Raw genomic sequence first — 21,594 nt, 5'->3', positions numbered from 1 at the left:
GGGTTGGGAGCGCCCCACTGTGCCGTGCTGTGTCTCCGCCTCGGGGGTCCGGATCTGGGGGCGGGGACTGGGGCCCCGCCAGGCCCGGGGGTGGCGCGGGCAGGAGGAGGGGCTCCAGAGCGGGGCAGGGGCGGAGCGAGTGGCCGCGTCGCGCAACCAAGTGAGTTCGCTCCGAAGCCCGCGCCGCCGCCGGCCCGCACCTCGGGCGCCCGCCGCCCCCGCCGCCGCCCGCGCGGGGGTGTAGGATGCTGGCGGGCGCCAGGCTCCAGCGGCGGCGGCGGCAGCTACAGCAGCCCCAGCAGCCCCGGTGGCGGCAGCCTCTCCCGTGGCCGATGAATGCAGACCCACCGCCACCGCCCTGGGTTTGGATGGTCCCCGGCACCGCCGGGCTGCTCCGGCTTGGCGCCGGGGTCGCGCCCCCACCGGTGTTGCTGGCCTCGGCGCAGCCTGCCTCCGCCCCGCTGCTCCCGCGGCTGCCGGGCTGGCCAGCCCCGGGCGAGCCCCTGCTGCCCCTGCTGCCGCTGTCCTCTGCGCCAGACCACGCCGCCGTGCACCATTATCCCCTGCTCCACGGACAGGTAACGGCTCCAGCCCCGATCCCACTCAAGCTCAGTATTGCGGGTCCCCTCCTGTCCTGGGGCTGCCCTGACCCTCGGGTTTGCGCCTTTCCCTCCCTGGGTGGTCCGGGGTTCCCCACGCCATCAGGACGCAGCCGCGCAGTCATACATTGGCAAGAAAGTTCATGCTTCGACGTCTGGTTCTGCTTTGGCAGTTTTTTATTTTTGCGGTATTGTTCCCCGTGGCTCTCATTAGAGCGCTTTAGACCCCGCAGCCCTGGCTGAAGCCAAACAGCCTGGACGCAACTTTCCCGGGAGCCGGGCGCTGTCCAGAACGCGGTCCTGAAGTCGCCGCCGCCAAGCAGAGCGCTGCAGCCAACAACCGTGGCTGCCATCACCTCGAAGTTAATACTTTTACAGTCTCCACCAGACTTGAAAGCAAGCTGCAGATCAATAGCTATTTCTGATTCTGATCTGGTCCCCCTACTCCTTCACATAGATTCAGGGCAGTGCTTAAGAGAATTCCAGCCACGGAAGGCAGCCTGGAAATCCTGCCATGAAAGCGTCTTGTGGGGAGGGGGGGGGGGGGAAATTCCTATCCTGCCCTCTGAATTCCCTTAAGCCAGATCCCACTTTAGAAGAGTTTGGCATGCAGAAACTGGAACAGCAAAGAAAAGTGACTTCACCTTTGATTGATGGTGCGGTGGTGCAGCCTTTCCTGGCTTCGGCCAAATTCTTTGTTCACTATCTGTGCAAATGAGTTTGAATCCAAGAATAGCATATATTTCACTTCGAGACTGATAGCATTAGCACGTTCAAACGAGCATTCTGTCACAGTATATCTTTTAATTATTTTAGCCTGGTACCACCTTGTGAGTTTTTCTAGAAGACGTCATGAAACTCCCCCTAAAATGTTCCTTAGACTTAATGATACAGATGCTGTACTGGGCATCCTATCCTGATGTGTGATACACATCGTATTCAGCTTTATTGGATAAGCTCTGCTAGCTTTTGCCATGTTTAGAAGGGCTGCCATTTCAGAGTGTTACCACTAGAGGTACTTAATGTCAAGAAATGCCCCCTCAAAAACAAACAAACAAACAAACAAACAAGACAGACGAACAAAAAACCCGAAAACCTGCGTTTCTCTCCCGCATAATTTTTTTAAAAATCAAGAAAAAAAATCTTAGCATTAGTCTTTTGAATATTTTCACCATCTAAATAAGGATAAGGAGAATCTCAAAACTATTTTTACATATAAAAAACAAACAAAAAATGTGACTTTGAAACAGTAGGTACTGAGTGTTCCCCCACCTCAGCATTACCGGGGTGAGGCCTGGGTGGTTTTAGTGGGTGACCTATGCTCAGTTGTAGGTCCCTTTCTGTGCTGGCTGTCTTATTTTCTGCAGTGAGATCTTCAGCCAAACAGTCCTTAACTTTTCTTTGCTCTAGAATCTGATTTAATGAACCTTGAGAAAGTTACAATCTTAACTTCTTAAAATAGTTTCAGAATGATAAATGAAATGATGCAAAGTGATACACTGAAGGGGATTCCAGTGATACAGCTCTGTGCTCTTTATGACTGGAGGCTGGGAATTCAAAAGAAATGGCCCCAAAGCCAGCCCTGGCCCTTCCCATCACAGTTACCCATCAGTCCAAGCCAGAAACCCCCCCCCCCCATTTTTCTCTTTCTCTTCCTCTTCCTCTTCCTCTTCCTCTTCCTCTTCCTCTTCCTGTTCCTCTTTCTCTTCTTCTTCCTTTTCCCTTTCTTTCTTCTTCCTTTCTTCCTTTTCATCTTCCTTCCTTTCCTTCCCTCTATTCCTCCCTTCCTTCCTTTTTCCCCTTCCTTCCTTTCTTTCTTCCTCCCTTCCTTCCTTTGTTAACTTAGTCCTTTGACAAGTCCTGAATGTACTGAAGCCTTTCTGGTTTCTTTCCCCCCATCCTCTTTTGTTTTCTTTCCTCTCCTATCATCTACTCCCTCCCTACCAATCCCTTTCCAGGATTCCTGACCTTAGGGCTTGCCTCCTGACCTACTCAGCTCATCTAGGTATCTGTGCAACCAGGGGCTGTGGAAGTACCTTTGTGTCTCTCATGTTCTAATCTTGGAAGTTCTTTCCCGATAATCAGAGAGACTGAAATGATAATTTTTATGATGATCCAGATATACAATTTTCACAAGTTTCTTTATAATTTATAAATGGTCATGGTATTTCTTGATTGGAAATGAGATAATTTTCTCATCAAATTTCTACACTTTAAATTCCTTTATCATAGCAGTTATTCCAACATCTCTTGATACAAAATGGGCTGATGTTTCTTTTCTCTCTCTCTCTCTCTTTTAAAATTTTGCATTCCAGTGGCTGTTTGGTGGTCACTCTCCATCCATAGGACTAGCCCCCTCCTCTGCTGTGGAGTTGGTGCCCCTTTTCCCACATGTCTGTCCTACTCTGTCACCTCCTGTTGGAAAAAGCTGGGTAGATAAGAGGATGCCTAATTACAAGGTAAAAGTGCAAGCGATTTAATTGGATAAGTGGATTTTTAATTGATAAGTTGCTGGGTATCACCATGTTAACAGAAAACATTATGCATTTTCTAATTGTATTAGATTGGCTATTTGAGTACAAAGAGGGCTCGTTTCAGGACCAGACTGACCTGTTCAAAGACATCTGCACATAGAGATAATTTTAATATAACTGGAATGAGTGGGTTGGGTTCTGTTGAAAAAGCACCAATCTCTGAATCAATTTTTTTTCCAGCCTTCAGTGTGGGGGGATTTGAGGCTGGGGAGGTGGGAGTGGGTGAGTGGGTGGGGGCACATCCTCATAGAAGCAGGAGGAGGGGAGATGGGATAGTGGGTTTCTGGGTGGGGAGGAAAATGGGGAAAGGAGATAACATCTGAAATGTAAATAAAATATCCAATAAAAAAAGAAAAGAAAGAAATGAATTTATAACCAAAACCCACTCTTAAACATTATATAATGCAATTTTCACATTTTGGGAAGGTGTTTTTCTCATGATTCTCACTGTTTTTTTTTTTTTTTTCCTGATGGTTATGAATTCAAGTTACCCGAATATCATTTACTTACTTGCCTGTGGAAGCTGGAGTAACACATTAATTTGTTCTACCACTCAAAGTGGTGGTCTTGTTGTGTGATTCTTACGTGGCTGTTGGGCTGAACTGGCTAGGATGACAGTTAAAGATTAAGTCAGTCTCAGCTAGAAGCCTTTCTCTGGCTTCTCACAGCAACCCCTTTCTTTAAGTTTTAGACCCACACTTCTATGACATGCCCAGTAATTTAGCACCCACCATTTGACCAGTGAGCAGTAGCACGCATCTGTGCTTTCTACCAAGTGCTTTCTTTTAAATGTTTGTTTGCCTTTTTTTGGACAGATCTTTTTGAATAATTCCTTTGCTTTGGACTCAACATGGATATACCCCGAGGAATCAGGACTCTTCCACAGCCATGAAAAAACTCATTTTCTGGCAAGCCAAGTAACTCCATCTCTGTCCAGGCCCACTCCTGCCTCCAGGCCTCTCCCTACTGTGGTATTAGCAGCTCAACCAATACCAGGTCAGTGCCTAAATGACAATGATAATGTGACTTCTGTGCCTGTCTGTGTTAATCATAAGTCAGTTTGAAAACTAAGTGTAACTTTCACGACACAATTCTCTTAGCACATTCTCCTATGACGGATGCATTGCACAGTGTGAATCTTGTTTAAAGGTTGAATCCAGTCACTCAGCTGCTGCCGTTCTTCAGCTGTAGGGTCAGTTTTGAAGATGAGGAGGTAGCTGAGGAATTTGGGCAGGATAATAGGTAATATTGGCTATGTTCTGCTTTCATGACTGGACTATGTTTTCTGCTACTGGTGAGCAAAGACACCAGATGAACAATCATCTTTTAACCGTGCTGATTGTCTGGAGGGCTGCATGCAAGGATGCTTGCAGGTCTGCAGGGGACAGGTACATGCATAGATCCTGTGCATTTTGCATTGTCAACGAGGGTGACAGTGGTGACGTATTATGAAACACTCTACTTGGAAGTTGAGCTTTGTTCTTTCTTTGGAATCAAGTGACCCGATAGGACATTTGTCCTGTAACATCGCCCCTCCAACCCCCACCCTGAAACAATCCATGGATGAAATATTGCATAATAAACCTGTATTGTAACAGGAGAATAAAATTATCTTATAAATTTTTAAATTGATTTTTTTAAATCACCTTAACATGCGATCATATTACAAAAGCAAATGTTGCCGGTGCCAAGATTGTCTTGCAGCCCCTTCCATTATGGAATATTTTATGACTTCAGAATTACATTATCTTCCTGTAATTTCCTACCTACCAAGCTTATCTCAATATGTGTCTCTAAAATTTAGTAATAAGAAGCTGCTCCTGTGGATCCCAGCACCAGGGTGGGGGTTGCATTTACTTCCTTCTCTGTTTGGCTGCATATTTATTCCAATTTGCAAGGACTCTTGTTTAGCAATAACTCAGGAAGAACAAGGCAGTGGGTCCCACGGGCTTTTGTGATTCTTGACTGAGAAGTGCCTTCATTCCTTGTCATTATGCATTGCTGATTGATTGAGATCTGACCGAACAACAGGTGTACAAGTGTTTGTAACGTCTCATAGTGTGATAGTCATGTTTTCTATTTGCATTAATAGTCATGAAAGATAACTCGATGACACATGTCATATTATATGAGCATGCTGTGACTTTCAATGACTCTTGGAAGAATGATACTTCTCAATTCATGGGTAAAGTTGCCAAGTCCGTCTGTGGAGTTCCTCCTTTCCACTTACAGCAGCAGACCATATATATAGACACGACTCAGAATGCCTCCGTCTTCCAAGGAAGCACTGGGAAACTGATAACTTCTCAGATTGCTTACTTACTATGATGTGGCACTTATCTTACATGCTATTCAATCGGCATTTATTAATTTCACTTTCTGATTTGGGGATTAGTAACCCTTAAAGGATGGCATAATATTTATTGCAAACCTAATGTTATAGTAATATTTTACTCCAATCTTACCCACAATTAGTCAAATCTTTGCTCTTAATCTTCCCAGGGTTTTCTGTTTTGTTTTGTTTTTTTAACCCAACACTTGAGGCTTGACTTACCTTGAGGAAAATGTTGACTTGTCTCCCAAAGTGACTAACAATCAGATACATCTGCTTGAGATGGGAGCTTCTAAATTGCACCACTAAATTTTACTTTTTGATAAGTTTCAGAATTCCCAGAAATTATTCATCTTTGCAAGAATAAGCTGAATGCCTGATGAACATGTATCAAGAAGTTATGTACATGTTATTAATTGCCTAACAAATCACTAGGGAGAGAGCAAGAAAAGGTGAAAAATAGAGTTAATCCCCAAATCAGTCAAAATTTAAAATATATCACTGCAAGTTTACCATGAAAGATGAAAGCTATACCTTTATTAAAGCATATATATGTAAATTTTAGATAGATTAAAACAATTATATTTTATATTTTATAAGTGGACAATTTTGCATATTGTATTTCATTTACATTGCAATTTATATCATACAAATGTATATGATTATGACCATGTACATCTTATATAAGCACATAATATAAAATACATCATTATTAACATAGTACATGATTGACATGTCATATTGACCAACTTTGTTATACATATTTTCTATTCAGAATTCAGTGTCCTTAGAATCAAATCTATTTTATTGATTTTTTTCAAATTAGTCAAAGAAACATAATTAAAATTTCCAGCAAACAGGAGAAGTGAGTCTTAAGCTCTCATTTTAAACAGTGCCACTGAACTAAGACTTTACTTTTCTTGGCTGGATAGTGGTTTTCATGTACTATTACCCTCTCAGTGCTGTTCATTCATGCATTGACATTCGAGGGACAGGGGAAGGTTACATGCCAGGGACTCAAGTGATGCATGCCTAGCAAGCAGTTTGAGTAACTGTGCTATTGGCTGCCTTGCTAGAGGTCACTGTGCTCTGTGGATGGAGGGCTGGGTGTGGAAAGCTGAAGCTTAGGTTAATGTCACGTGTCCTTCACTTATGCTGGTTAAGAGTTAACTATAATTTCAGAGGTTCAGTTCCTGTGAGCTCAACTTGACCAAGCTTAGAAAACTATCTGAAGTTTGACTTGCTACAAAAAATTTCACTTTTCAGATAAACCGTGTTCATGCATGATTGCTGTTCTACTCAGAGCTAGAAGCAGCCTCAGCTGCCTCAAATGTGGGAAGTTACGATTGATGCTGGTCTTCTTTTCTTCACTCACCGAGCAAACCATAAGAGGGGATAACTATGAGAGCTGGGCTATGTGGTCCGTTGGGGAGAATGGAAAACAGAAGGTCAAAATCATGTGACATAGTTAGAAATGATGGGGCACCTTGAGGGAAGCCTAAGGTGCTACTTCAGGGCAGGCAGAGTAGACTGCTAAGCCAAGCAGTACATACAACATGCAAGTAACTACAGGCAATTAAGTAAGGCTGGGCTTGTAGGGGAACCTAGATGGGACAGTAGGGACTAGGCTCAGGCCCTCTGTAGCCAGACATCCCTGAGAGCTCAAGCTTCATAAATGTCATGAGATTTTGGCATTGTCTTCCCACTGGTGGAGCCACACCTCCTTTAGGAAAGCCGGGATTCATCCCCGGAAGCTGAGAAGTATCAGGAGGCCGAGTTATTTTTTCCCCCACTGGCCAGTAGACCCAGCATGTGAAGGCACAGAGTCACAGCTGTAGAAAGCAAGGACTGTGATAATAATTAAGTGGAAATTGTTCCTAATGATGGTGTTAATGGGCCGAACTGAGAAGTAATCCAAGCCTCCTGCATTCCCAGCCCTCAGCAGCTGATTCAGCTTAGGAAGCAGGCAGGCAAGAAAGTGTCAGGCACCAGGACAGTCTTCCTGATCAGGCTGCAGGACGCACCCACTTCATCTCTCCATCAGTCTTCTTCCTCCATGGAGCAGGTGATTCCCTGGAATGTGGCAGCTTGTCAGGATACTATTCAGAAATGAAATAGCTGAGGCTGAAAGCTCAAGCAGTGGGGAAAGATCATTAACTCACTCACCATCCAGTAGAGACACAAAATAAACAGTGTCTTGAGGGAAACTGGAGATTCGAATAAGAGCCTTCTAGATAGCCATGGCCATTAGCCTGAGATCAGAAAGCCCAAGTCTACACAAATGTATACCACCCAAACTGGTTGTAACATCCCAACTAGTCTGAGAGGCAGATGGGGGAGAAGACAAAAGCCTAGGAGTGCAGCATAGGACATTCTGCTCAGAGTCCTTTGATCTCAAAGATGCAGAAGAAACGTTTTGCACAGGACCTGGTCACCCTTTTGGGTAGGGCAAATTTTAGTATAATTTAACATGCATAAATAAATAAATAAATAACCACAAAAGATCAGAAAGAGTTGTAATAAAAAAATGAGTGGCCACAGTGGAAGACCATTGAAAGAAATGAGAAAGAGGCACAAGACAATTCTGAAATGTGATTAAAACCACCAAGGAGAAGGCCCAATTGAAGACAGTCTGCAAACATGCTCACGGTGCCTTGGTGACTCTGTAAAGCAGTGCCTACTCAGGGAAGGCTATGAGCACAGATCCTGATGCCCTGACCTCCTGTAAACAAAGGGAAAGCACAGTGTTAAATGGGCCAAGGAAGGGCGTCTCTGCTCTCCAAAGCTTGGTATAGTCATCGCTTTTCTTATTGCTGTGACTTGAGAAGCAACCTAGGGGGAGGAAGGGCATATATTTGGGCTCACAGTTTGATGGAGGGGGAGACGTACATTCCATTATGGAGGCAAATGCCTGAGCCTCTGGTGGTCATTCCTTGCTCAAACCACAGTGATAGCACCATATAGGAGAGCTGAGAAAGGGGCATGGCTATTAGCTCAGTCTACCCCACACTGCTAGATGTGCTTTTCGTGTTGAGAAACCTTGAGAGAGGTGGGAGAAAAATCATTAAATAATTATGTCTCACCAGAAAGTCATGTTGGTACCCAGGTGGGGAAGAATTCTCTCAGAGCAGCAAGGGGCTGGTCCATATGAACTCAGCTCCCCTGGCGCAGCGGCTGTTGTCACTCCACCCACAGCCAGTTTTATTTTTCTATTTTTTTTTATTTTTGTTTACACTCCAGTTGTTTAAAAGTACAATATCTGCCTTTCAAAATAAAGCTTAGTATACTTTACACTTTATATTTTTCTATATGATTTTGGCACCTTGAGTTCTATTTTCGTCTTGTTCTCTGCTTTGCCATTTCTAGTCTGGTGGCATTTATGTTTTGTTTGCTTTTGGGTGTAAGGTGACTAGGGGTATGTCATACAAATTCTGGGTTTTTTTTCCCAGCAATTACCAAATGAGGTTTTTAAGAAATCTGAGGAGCATATGTTTTTGTTTTTGCTTTATTTCAAATTATGAGACCACCACTATGTTAGAAGCCTTCCATGAAACCCGAGACATTTGGAAACATTCATATTGTATACATTTATTATTTTCTTTTTAAATACCTCTACTAAGAAATTAATCTATAACAAGAACTCAGAATGAGGGAGTCAGGCTTTAGAATATTTGCAAACATCAGCATTTGTGGTTAATAACAGTGGATAGATATTAATGTTTGCCGTTTAGTCACTGGAGTGAGCAAAAAGCTCTAAGCTATGTTGAAATTCAAAAACTCAAATTTTCCTGTCAGACCCCTCACCCCAAACACACAACTAATCACAAGTTTTCCTAAGACTGAAGCTTGACCAAGGCACCACCCCCCTAGGTAGCATAGGAAAGGTGCATGGTGTGTCCCCTCTGTGGTATAGGCATATACATGGCCATAGGTGGGGACACAAATGCAGAAAGAGATGGCCAGGTACCCCAGAACTCCTGTGGAAAAGTCACTGTTAAGGGAATTTGAAGCCTATGCAGGCAAACATGACAACAGGGGCCAAGTCTAGGTCACCTCCTGAATATTCTGACCCTGCCTTCCATGCTGACAGCTTGATACAGGAAGGACTGTGATGCTCCCCAGAAGGAAGCCTCATGCATGGCATTTTTTGTTGTCCTACCTGTAAGGGCTAGCATTTGGTAAGAGCATCACAAGACTTGCAAATCAAGGAAGAAATTTATCTATCAAGAAACAATCAGGAGAACCTGAGACCTGCAGACTGGAACTCTTGCACAACACTGACTAGCATATTAATCACCTGACGGGGGGGAAAGGTGTAGGATTTCATCAGAGACATGGAGATAATGTCATGGAAATATTAAGAAGACTATAACATCTGAGATGGAAAAGAACTTTGAAGGACTCACGAGTAGATGTGACGAAGCCAAGGAAAGAGTTAAAGGATAGAATAATAGAAACCCTGGAAATTACATTTCAGAGAAGATGCAAGTGGTAAAATGGAGCCCGCATCCTCAGAGCTGAGAGATAACATCAGATGGTTAACATATGTGTGATTGAAGTCCTAGAAGAACACATGGCATGAAAAACATTTGGAGAGATAATGATCAAAGGTGATACCAAAATAAACTGTGTTGTCAAACTGTAGCTTCAAGAATTTCAGCCAACTCAACTGGAAAAGAGCAAAGTGAAAAAGAGACAGAAACTGACTGAGCACTCGACAAGTCAGAGTCAAACTTGCAAGGAAAAGACTAAAAGCAGGCCTTCGAAGATAGAGAGAAGACACATTACACAGACAAGAACAAAGATAAAAATCTCACGAGTTTTATTGCCCCAAGGAAGCAATATGTTTGAAGGGCTCCATATCGTTAAAGAGGTCTCTATCTACAGCTTAAACCAATAAAAAACCAAGCAGAACCTGAGGTGAAGTACCATCCCAAATAAACTAGAACTGAGAAGATAATAATGTAGCACCAGAGAGAAATTTACTTCCGCTAGACAAGAAAGTAAAGCGACGGATATGATAAAGGTCATATTGTTCCTTCTCAACTGCTCTGATAATAGCTGACGGTGTAAAAGAGCAGTGAATAGTGACAGAGCATGTCTGTACAGTCTTACAACATTAGCAAAATGCAAGACGCATGCTGGCTTCCACACAGGTCTCAGAGGAGGAACCAGAAGTGTGAAATCAGAATGCTTTCACACCATCTACTGTATGACACACAGTGATATCTGAGAGTAAATTCCGTAGACCAAAAGATAGACCTGGTACCTTTATATATGACAAAATAATCATAGACATAATCAATTCATAATAAATAGTCAATCCAGCCACCCTGGGATACATAGTGAGACTCTTTCTTAAAAAACAGACAGACAGACGGACAGACAGACAGACAGACAGACAACAACAAAAACCAACACAAAACCAATAAAACAAAAGCCAAGTGTGGTGAAGCACACTTTCAATCCCAGCATTGGGATACAGAAGCAGGTAGGTTTCTGTGAGTTCAAGGCCATTCTGGTCTGTATAGCAAATTTTAGATTACCCAGGGCTATACAGTGTGACCTTTTCTCAAAAACTAAAACCAACATTCTCTAGGGTCCCAAAGACCACTCTGGCCAGGGAAGCAGGGAGGCTAACTGCAGATTTTCACCTCTCTCCTCTCCTCCAAATCCAATCCCCCAGTCTCAGCCGAAGCTCTGCAACAAACCACCTGCTCCAGATTTCCCCTCTCTGTTCCCCCATCTCCAACATAACACACAGATCTCCTCCAACCTCGTGTCTTCTCATCCTGTTCTCCCAGCCCCATCCTCTGGTAACCCTCCTGCCACACTTGCCAGAGAAGCAAGTAAATGGATAGAACTAGAAAAAAAAATCATCCTGAGTGAAGTAACCCAGATCCAGAGAGACAAATATGATCAGGCATCATCAGAGAAGCATCCTTCTGCCACAGATGGTAAGAGATACAGAGTCCCACAGCCAGACTCCATGCAGACGAGTGAGAGACCTCGAAACACTTGGCCCTGAGGAGATGTCTCCATCAAATCCCTCTCCGCAGGGCTCAGGGCTCCCTGTGGAAAAGGAATGCAGAAAGTGTGCAGAACCAGAGAGTATGGAGGACACCAAGGAAACAAGGACTTCTAAATCAACATGATCAGTGCTCATATGAACTCTCAGAGACTGAGGCGGCATGCACGGGGTCTACACGGGTCTGTGCCAGAAGTGGTTCTGCAGCTAAAAAGAGAAATGAACAAATGTCCCATCCTTAATCCAGAAGCTACCTCCAGTTGATAACCATTTGAAGTAAAAATTTAATTTTCTCCCAAAGAATCTCACTATGGAAACAATCTATTCATAAGGTTGGGTTATGTGTCCAGCAGTGGATAACCAACAGGAAATAAACTCAACCCATTTTTAGAGGTTCCTTGTCTCATAATGTTGTGTGTCAGGGCTTTAAATTGTTTCTCTCTCTCTCTCTCTCTCTCTCTCTCTCTCTCTCTCTCTCTCTTTCTCCAGTGTGTGTGTGTGTGTGTGTGTGTGTGTGTGTGTGTGTGTGTGTGTGTTACTCTCCAGATCTTTTGCATTTATATTATGGCTTCTAGTGTTGCATTTTGGTGGGATTCCTGAGGGTATGAACAAATGGGCTTCTACATCTATATCTGATTTTTGTGCCTTTTCTTGGGTTCTTTTTTTTCTGTTTGTTTGTATTATCCTATTCCAGTGTGTTAGCTTTCTTTTTATCTTATATTATTATATTATAATTATATTATATATCATACTTATTATATTCTTTTCCTTTAGAAGTCTGCTTGTTTTCTAATAAGAGACAGAAAGGGGTAGATCTGGATGGGAGAAGAGTTAGGGAAGATATAATAATATAATATAATATAATATAATATAATATAATATAATATAATATAATATAATCAGGATATATTATATGAGAAAATCTATTTTCAATAAAAGGAAGAAAATAAAAATCCATATGCACAAATAAAAAGGCACCAAGAGAGACTGCTGTAGCTATCTGAGTGTCTTAAAGACCCCCCCCCAACAAAACAAATATTTAAAAAAACTATATAATTATTTAACACATCAGGTATAAAAAGAACGAGAAAGATCACAATGTAGGAGAACAAGATAGATGACATGATAGATGCCGTGCACTTGCACATGAACACATGCTGTCTGCCACAGGCTGTCTGTGGCTGTCCCTCTGGCCAGAGTGGAGGGCAGACTCCTGTCAGTTTTCCAAAGCTAAAACCATGTCACCTTCTTGCTGTTTTATATAACATGTAAAACAAACTATAAAGTCGATATTGGAACGTGAAGCTTAACTCCCTGTTGACAGGCAGAGGTTTTCAGATGTTTAGCACAAATATGTGATGTCTATTAAAAAAACTTGCTTTTAATATAAAGCCATGAGCTAGGTAAAATTAATGGGAGGGGGTGATACCTGCTTCAGTGTGAGTTCAGAAAACTGGAGGAGGGGGATACTAATAGGCAAGAAAGAATTCAGAGATGAAAAGGAGCTTGCATAAATAGAAATACACAGAAAGTGTCTAGAAGGACATAACAGTTCCAACCAGGAGCGCCCACACTGGACAAACATGGACAGAACTGAAATCGGTGCAGGTAGGTGTCAGGTGCAGCTGGAGGCTCCTGCAGCATCTCCTGCAGCAGGAGGAAGATGGCACGCTTTCACCTTTGGAAAACTGACAGGAGTCTGCCCTCCACTCTGGCCAGAGGGACAGCTCCAGACACCCCGTCACAGACACCATGTGTTTCTGTGCAAAGTGCAGGGCATCAATCATGCCCGCGTTCTAGACTGCAAAATAACCCTACAGATACTGAGTGGTTAAAATCTATATGCGTTTTCTTCTGGCAAAAATAGCATTAATTTAGAAACCAGTAACAGAACAGAAAAAAAAAAAATCTGAAAAATGTCTAAACACCCGAAAATAGAATAATATACTCAAGTAACCCATGGGTCACAGAGGTAGAGGGAGTCAGAAAATATTTTGATTTAAATGAAAATGAAAATCATTATAAGAAATCTTGTGGGGCACAGCCAAAGCAGGACACAGACAGAAATTTATAACATGAAAATGTCTGTATTGGAAAGGAAAATTTAAATCAATGCTTACCCGTAAGCAACTAGAAAAGAGAGAGCTTTCTCACCAAAACAAGCTAAAAGAACTGACAAAAAAAAAAAAACCGACTCAGTTTTGTTTTCTGTTGCTATGATAAAATTCTCCAACTTAGGGGAGAAAGAGCTCACAATTACTGGTTATAGTTATTCATAGCAGGGAAGGCATAGTGTCAGAAGCATGAGAGAACCAGTCACATCACATCCACAGTTAAGAGCAAAGAGCAATGAATTAATGCACGCATGCTAGGGCTCAACTCACTTTCTGTGACTTAATCAAGTTCAGGATCCCTCAGTTTAGGGAATGGCACCACTCACTGTAGGTGGGTCTTCATAACTCAACTATCATAACCATGACACTCCCTCCCACATAGGCACTGGCTACAGACCAACCTGGTCTAGACAGTCTCTCATTGAGACTTCCTTCTTAGATGATTTTAGATGGTGTGAAGTCGACAATTAAAATTAACACAGAATATAAGAAGAGATGTCAAAGCATTTAAAAAGAGTAATGTTAAGAAAGTCGATGAAAGTGAAGCTGAAGTTTTAGAAAGATCAGTACAGTTGGTCATCTCCTGGGCAGAGCTTGGGTAAAAAGGAAGCCAATGATGATGAGCAATATCAAGAACAAAACCAGTTGTCGCTCTAGGCTTTGTACAAAATGCACTGAGAAAATGTGAGTCAGTACCTCGTGGAGTGTGCTCAAAACTTTAAGAAGACAGACGAACTCTTTGTACAGAACAAGCTGAGTCAAAGAGGCAACAGAATGTGAATAGAACTGAGTGCATATGAACAGCAAATCCATTTAGAAGCCTTCAGGTGTGGGGGTAACATTTTCCCAACTGGAAAAATCTCCAAGATCAGAGAAGTTCTCTGGTGAATTTCATTAGCTGTTTCCAGAAGAAGTGCTAAACACATTTACACAAACTTGTTCAGACAAAAGGATAGAGAATAGCGTCCCCCCAACTTCTTTCCCTGAGATCAGCCCTTTGCTCTTAGAAAAGTTCCATGGCTATAACAGAAAGGCCCCTAACTGAGGTGCTTCACCAGCACAGATTTAAAAGTGTCCAAGAGAATGTACTGTGTCCAGCAGCATATCCGGTAGGTAATGCCTGTGACTAAGTTGTTGCTTTCTGGGACTGAAATGTTAATCCAACATTAAGAGACCAAGAAATGTTGTTTATCAAAAATGAAAGAAGAAAAGTAGTAAGATCATTTCAGTAGATTTAGAAAATGTGTTTGGTGAGCATGGTGGGGCATGCCTGTAAACTGAGCACCGAGGCTGAAGCAGAAGAATCTCAAGTTTAAGAATCTCAAGCAGAAGAATCTCAAAATTAGATAGTGTCTGAGTATAAAACAACAACAATAAAAATGATTTTGCACCTCAACATCTATTCAGATAAAACATGTGCAAACAACGAGAGATTAAAGAGCACCTCCTCGAATGAACAAAAGACACCCTGAAAACCACAGGGACTGCCACAGTTAACAGCTATAATGGTGGGTTCCTCCAGGTGAAAAACTAGGCAGGGACTTGTGCTTGCATCACTTCCATGTTCTAGAAGTTGCAGGTGGTGCAAGCAGACAAACAGGAAATAGGAAGGAATGGACTAAGGAAGAGGAAAACAGACAGTGTTCAAAGCCATCTCTACTTGAATGCAGAAGGTGCATTGCCAGTGTAGACCACCTCAGAAAGTCATCCAATGCTCCTAGTACAGGTTTTTTGGGCAGGTTTTCAGGTCATAAGGTTGATGTACAAATTCAACTGAGTCCCTGTGTTACCACAAACAGCTGGAAAGGAAACGAAAACACATCTCAGATAAATAATATACAGCCTGGAAGTTAATGACAAGCATTATAGAAATGCCCAGTAACCTTAAAGACTACAGGGAGAAAAGTGAATGAAACAAGTCAGAATTACAGAAATAAACCTTTTGTAAAAATAGTGGAACCTGAGAAGCACATGGAATGGGTTGCAAGCCTTTTGCTCTTGGAGATGGATGGGAAGGGTTGAAGTAGAAGGTCTCAGAGATGGCGCACAGCTACAGTGTAGACTGGTTTCCAGACACAGGAAATAAACAAATTATGAAAAAGCCAATGACAAAAAGAAAGGCAGGTATTCATAGCTTAAACGATCATAAATAAATTAGGTTGATTAAAAATGTTTCCCTCAACCCCGTGGGCACAAAACAAATTACAGGATAAAGAGAAACATTTACTTTCTGTCATGTGTTGAACTCTTCACTGGGACCCAGAACCTATTTAGCTTGAACCAGTATGGGGCAGTTACTTGTCTCCCTGTAGGCTTCCAGACTCCTCTAATTGGGCAGGTACTTGGTAAACTACATGCTGGTTCTTTCTCTTGCCCATGAGTCCCTTCTACACCTGAAATATGTGTTACTTCCTATGATGTGTGTTTTGGAACACCAGAAATGCTGAAATTATAATATCTATTATGAAAGTAGTTGCCAATACTAGCAATTTTGCAAAATAAAAAAGTTAGAAACTTTAATTATGCAAATAAATCCCAATTATCTAGATAGTTGTAAAAATCTGAAACATGAGAGGTATCAATTTCAGTGATGCTAACATCTGCTGGGATCAAGAGGAGCATGTTTCACAATCATGGAGCTGTGTAATGACAAGTCAGGCTTAGACCATGGCATCAAGCCCATTGGGTTACTGAAGGGAAAAAAAGGCATACTTATGTCAGTAAACTACATGAAGATGCATTGTGGGATGTGCACAAAAGCAGCAGCCATCTGTAACAATCTGAAATCCAGAGCATAATGTGGTGCCAGACACACAACACTGAGCTAAGAGCTTCCCCTTCAGCCGTGGTCGAAGCTCCCAGACCATCAGAATCATTACTCTGCTCGCCACTTTGTCTCCTGCAAGCTCTAGCCAAGAAATGTAACAACATGGAAGACCACCTAGGGATCCCAGAAGTCTCATCAATGTCAACATTAAAAAACTCTCTAAATTAATTAAAAACACAGCTCAGCAAAATTGATTGATGAGAGATATATTTCCTTATGTCAACAGCTTTGTAGACATGGCCACATTTGTCTGGAATAGTCCTAGAGACCTAGTGGTGTGTACATCTTGACAGAGTTGTAGGAGGTTTAATGTCTGCTGCTCAGAGGCATTTTTTTTTCTGTGCATTCTGTGAACGAATAACCCTGATGCCACCCCTCCAGTTTAATATCTGATGAAAATAAAGAATCCATTTAATTAGCATCTGAGAAACCCAGGTGCATCCGATCTGGATGATGCTTACCTGTGTCAAGATCTTACTTTTTGTCTTGATTTACTGTTTTCTCAGTATGATTCTCAGAATCGACCCTTTCCATACAAAAAGTTGGAAATTATTAGCCTGTGGAAGAAAAGAAGATCGTCATCCACTGGGCCAGAAAATATCCATAAATAACACCAGAGTAAAACTAGTTCCAGACATGTACTACACAAGAACACTTTGGAGTTTATCATTTCTTTATAGCAACTTTGCAGGCTTTTAAAGGACAACAGAGAACACCTTGTAGAAGCCACTGAGATGGCTAATCAAGCCTAATGATAATACCAGCATAAATGAGAGTAACTTGGAAAACTCCCTCCCGTGTTAATTTTCCAGTGGTCACTTTCCCCCCCCATGATGCAATGTTGACATTTTTGTGCAATTTTTCCTTTTTCTATTAGGGTAATCAGAATTTTCTTTTTAAAACTAGTGTTGGTTAGTTGTTGTCAAGTTGAAACATAGCAGAGAAGAGGGAATCTTCACTGAGGAATTGCCCTCATCGGATTGGCCCATGGACATATCTGTAAGGCATTTTCTTGATTGATGGCTGATATAAGAGTGCCCATCTCCTTCTGTGTAAGAAAGCTAGCTGAGCGAGGCAGTGGGACCAAGCCAGTGAGCAGGACAGGATTCTCCTTGACCTCTGCTGTAGTTACTGCCTCCAGGTTCTTGCTTAAGCTCCTGACTTGGCATCTGTCAATGGTGGACTGGGACCGGCAAGCCATTTACTCTGCCCCCACCCCAGTTTGGTTTTGGTCAGAGTGGTTATCACAGCACCAGAGAGGCTAACTAGAACAACTGGTTGTTTTACCAGCGTTATGTAAATGTTAAATGACATGCATTCCTCAGGTGAGCACAAGCTCCTCCTGGTGAATCTTGTGGACTGTCCTGGAGTCACTGATGTTCCTTTGTCTGGTGTGTTCAATCTATGTTGTGCATGAACTCGCACTGTGTCTCGTGATCTTCTATTATGTTTGGTGTGAAAGCTCAGTGAGAAATGGTAACACTCCACTTGAATTCATTGGAAGCTTTATATCACAATATCAGAATACAATATTTATTAAAATGTAGGGCTTGCCTGTTAAAATAGAACTCAGTTTACTCCCTTTGTGGTAAGATGTTTTAGCTATTGATTCAATGCATTTCTTTCTGATTGACTGTTCAGTCTTATTCTTCATGCTAGTAGGGCTGACAAATGTATAGGGCATGCACTTCGAAATCCATCCTTGCACTGAACTCTGGAGGACATCTCCCTGTAGTCATCTTTCATGGTTCTATATGGTGTACCTTTTCTAATCCCTGTTGATGGCTGTCACACATTGCACATGCAGTATTGTTTGCACCTTGCTACTTTAGAAATTACTCATTCAACATGATTAACAGTTGCCTATTTTACTGGTTCCTCCAAGAAGCAACTGTCAGATTCTAAGATAGTTTCCCACACATTTTACAGCCTTGTGGACACGCATGCTTTTCTGTTTGTTTGTTTGTTTGTTTGTTTGTTTGTTTTGTTACGACACATATTTGCACATTAGCTCCATGTATCATTTCACTACTTTCAAGAACATTCTTAAAAAGACTTATTTTAAATTGTGTGTCTCTGTGTGGGAAAACTTAAAATGTGCTATTTTTTATCGCCCAGTTCTATTGATCTTTTTAAATTGTAATTTTATATCCTGTGGATTAAAAAAAAAAAAAACATTTGATTTTTATTGTATGTAGTGGTTGGTTTGCTTGCTACAGCACATACGCGAAGGTTAGAAGATGGCCTTACGGGCACAGTAGGTTGTGTATACATAGAACGCTACCTAGCTTTATGTCAACTTCACACAAGCTTGGGTCATCTGTGAAAAGAGCTCAACTGAGGAAACATCCTCATCAGATTGGCCTGTGGGCAAGTCTGAAGGGCATTATTTTGTCTGATGATTGGTGGGGTGGGACATAGATCACTTGGGCAGGTGGTCCTGGAGTGTATAAGTAAGCAGGAGAGAAGGCGTGAAGAGCCAGCTGGTAAGCAGTGTCCCTCTATGGCCTTTGCTTCAATTCCAGCCTCTAGATTTTCTCCCTGACCTCCTTTCATGATGGACTGTGAGCTGTAAGATGAAACAGACCATGTCCTCTCCAGCAGTTTTTGGTCATGGTGTATAGCAATAGAAACCTAAGAGACATGGTTTCTGGGTATTGAACTCAGGTCCCCAGGCTTTCCTGTCAAGCACTGTACCCTCTCAGTCAGTCACTCTATCAGGCCTCCTGAGGATTTTTTTTTTTTAAAAGAAAGTTCTGTTTAAGCATTGGCCATAGAGTGGTGCAAACAACAGCCTTCACAGAGAAATTGGCTGGAGCAATTTCCCATTTGTGGAGGCTTGTTAATAGATTTTTTTTTGTTCCTGTTTCTTTGTCATTTTAAAGGTTCCAGTCATGTCCTTGAGCTGTGTAATAAACATTTCCTTAACATCTGTGGAGGGCTTCCTTATGCTGGAGTACCGCTTCTCAGAATGAGATAACGTTTTTCTATCAAAAGTAGAACTCTTTTTTTTCCTAGTCACCCAAGGGCTACTATTACTCCACAAGTCACTCACACCTATAATCTCCCTCACCTTGTAGAACTTTAATGTAAATACTTTATCTCCTCTATCTGGGAAAACTTTTCTTTATATGTCCCCATCCACCCCCTAATTCCTGGAACTCGGTGACTTGAAGCAGCGACCCCCTGACCTCTTTGCTTTATTTCCTTTGACCTGGTCCTTTGTAAACTGGACAACTCTGAAAGACTCTAAGATCTGACCCCAGCCAATAGGGGAAATATAAGTCACCACCTGCTTTATACATATATATTTAAAAAACCCAGCACAGCGCAGCTCGCATCCTGGCATGCTTGCTCACTCAGTTTGAGTTGTGGCACACTGTCACTTTTCTTTTTTCTTTTTTTTTTAAGGAAATGTCTTGCCAAGCTACTATTGCTTTGTTCATGTGTTTCTCCATGCAACGTGGAGATCATTCTTGATTTTCAACACCACCTGTGAGGTTAACCATCGTGTGCATCTGTTAGCGTTGGAAGCACAGTAGTTTTATGTAGGTCTGTCTGGACAGGCTTGATCATTATGTTTCAACTATATTTTTCTTTATGAAAATGTTTGCAATGAGTCCCGAACAACTGGATGGGGTGTGGGGAGGCTATTCCCAAAGCTGTTGCCTGTCCGTAGGATATGTTCGTTTGGCTGGGTTGCCTTGCCCGACCTCAGTGGGAGAGGGTGTGCCTAGCCTAGCAGAGACGATGTGCCAGGGTTTGGGGAGGGGATACCCAGGGGGATCCCAGCCACTCAGAAGAGAAGGGGAAGGGGAATGGAAGAAGGATTGTGAAAGGCGGTGACCAGGAGGGGGACCATGAACAGGTTGTAACGTGAATTTTAAAAAATGAAAAAATAAAAGCAGAAAAATATGTTTGCAAAAGGCAGCCAAGTGTGGTAGCGGAGGCGGTTTCTTAAGCTCCTCTCATGGTTTGGCATCTTTGTGAGCAGTCCATGTGTATTTGGTGATCATAGTTTTATTTTGAATTTTCCTTCCTATTCTTTGCATGGTAGAGTCACTTCTTACTTGGAATATAGGGCAGACCCTTTGCCCGTACAGACTCTCTTCTTAAATATACCAGTATTTCTTTCTATGATTGGTGTCAACTTCATGTGTTCTCAGAACTGAAATGAGTATTTTTGACATTAACTGCCTGGTTTTTTTTTTCTTAATTAGCAATCTATCTTCTAGCTAGTGAGCTAGCCAATTAACATTTATAATGAATATTGATCTTTGAAGCTCGTTATGACCTTATCGCTTTCTTACTGCAGTTTCTTCCCAATTTTCTATTTGTTCTTCTCATATCTTATATTTTGCTGTTAATTTAACTTTGTGGTCGTTTGAAGCTTTTACTATCATCTATTGTCTGTAATTTATATCATAAATGCTTGATTCAAAAAGTCTGGTGTTAAGTAGCATGACCATCCCTATTGACTGACCAGTAGACACTGTCACAATTTGACTATGGTGTCCGTTTTCACTGAGGACCCAACTTAAGGGTTATGTTGATCATTAACATATTTTTATAAGCATGATTATTCCTGGTATTTTATGCTGGCTAAATATTTAGCTTTCCCAGATGATGCTGCCAAGAGTATTTTTGCTGATAGAACTACGTAAGACACTTCTGCTGAAGGTTGGTTACTGGTAAAAAAAAAATCTCTCAGTATTGCCTCATCTGAAAAGTACACATTTATTTTCTCTTATTTTCAAAGATTCTTTTTTTCTGGCTGGAAATTGTTTTTCCCTTTACTCTGAGAATCTATTCTATCTGTGTTTTGTGACGTGAATATAACAGTGCTGAGGTTTTCTGTCAGTCTAATTAATAGAGTGCATAAGTCATCTACGTTGACAGTGTTTCAGAGAATTTGCCCTTATGCCTTTATCAGAATGTGGTCCTTGTAAAGGTCCTTCCTAGTCACACAATGTTCTTTTGAGGATGTTTTTTGCCTCTCATCACTTCTGGGATGTCATTCAGATGCTACTTCCCCCCTGCCTTTAAACTTTTGGTAAGGAATTTAAACTTTGTTACTCTAAATTCCCTCTCTCTTTATTTTCCTTTTGGACCACTTGTCTTTCTTCTCTGGACTCATTTAGGTAATTTCTTAGCCGGTAT

At 41.9% G+C, this 21,594-nt stretch overlaps 1 protein-coding gene across 1 annotated transcript in view; it reads left to right on the top strand.

Annotated features, from left to right (window-relative positions):
- The first annotated feature begins 245 nt into the window (after positions 1-245).
- The window catches only part of Tcerg1l (transcription elongation regulator 1 like), a 183,841-nt gene continuing 162,492 nt past the window's right edge, over positions 246-21,594 (top strand). The window contains exons 1-3 of the mRNA XM_034515698.2: positions 246-578; positions 2,915-3,058; positions 3,949-4,129. Of these exons, the coding sequence (XP_034371589.1) occupies positions 246-578; positions 2,915-3,058; positions 3,949-4,129 (658 nt within the window). The remainder of the gene's footprint in view (positions 579-2,914; positions 3,059-3,948; positions 4,130-21,594) is intronic.

The sequence above is a fragment of the Arvicanthis niloticus genome, chromosome 1 (genome assembly GCF_011762505.2).
Source record: "Arvicanthis niloticus isolate mArvNil1 chromosome 1, mArvNil1.pat.X, whole genome shotgun sequence".
NCBI lineage: Eukaryota > Metazoa > Chordata > Mammalia > Rodentia > Muridae > Arvicanthis > Arvicanthis niloticus.
Note: the sequence above shows the minus strand (reverse complement) of the source record. Positions and strands in the feature narration are given on the sequence as shown.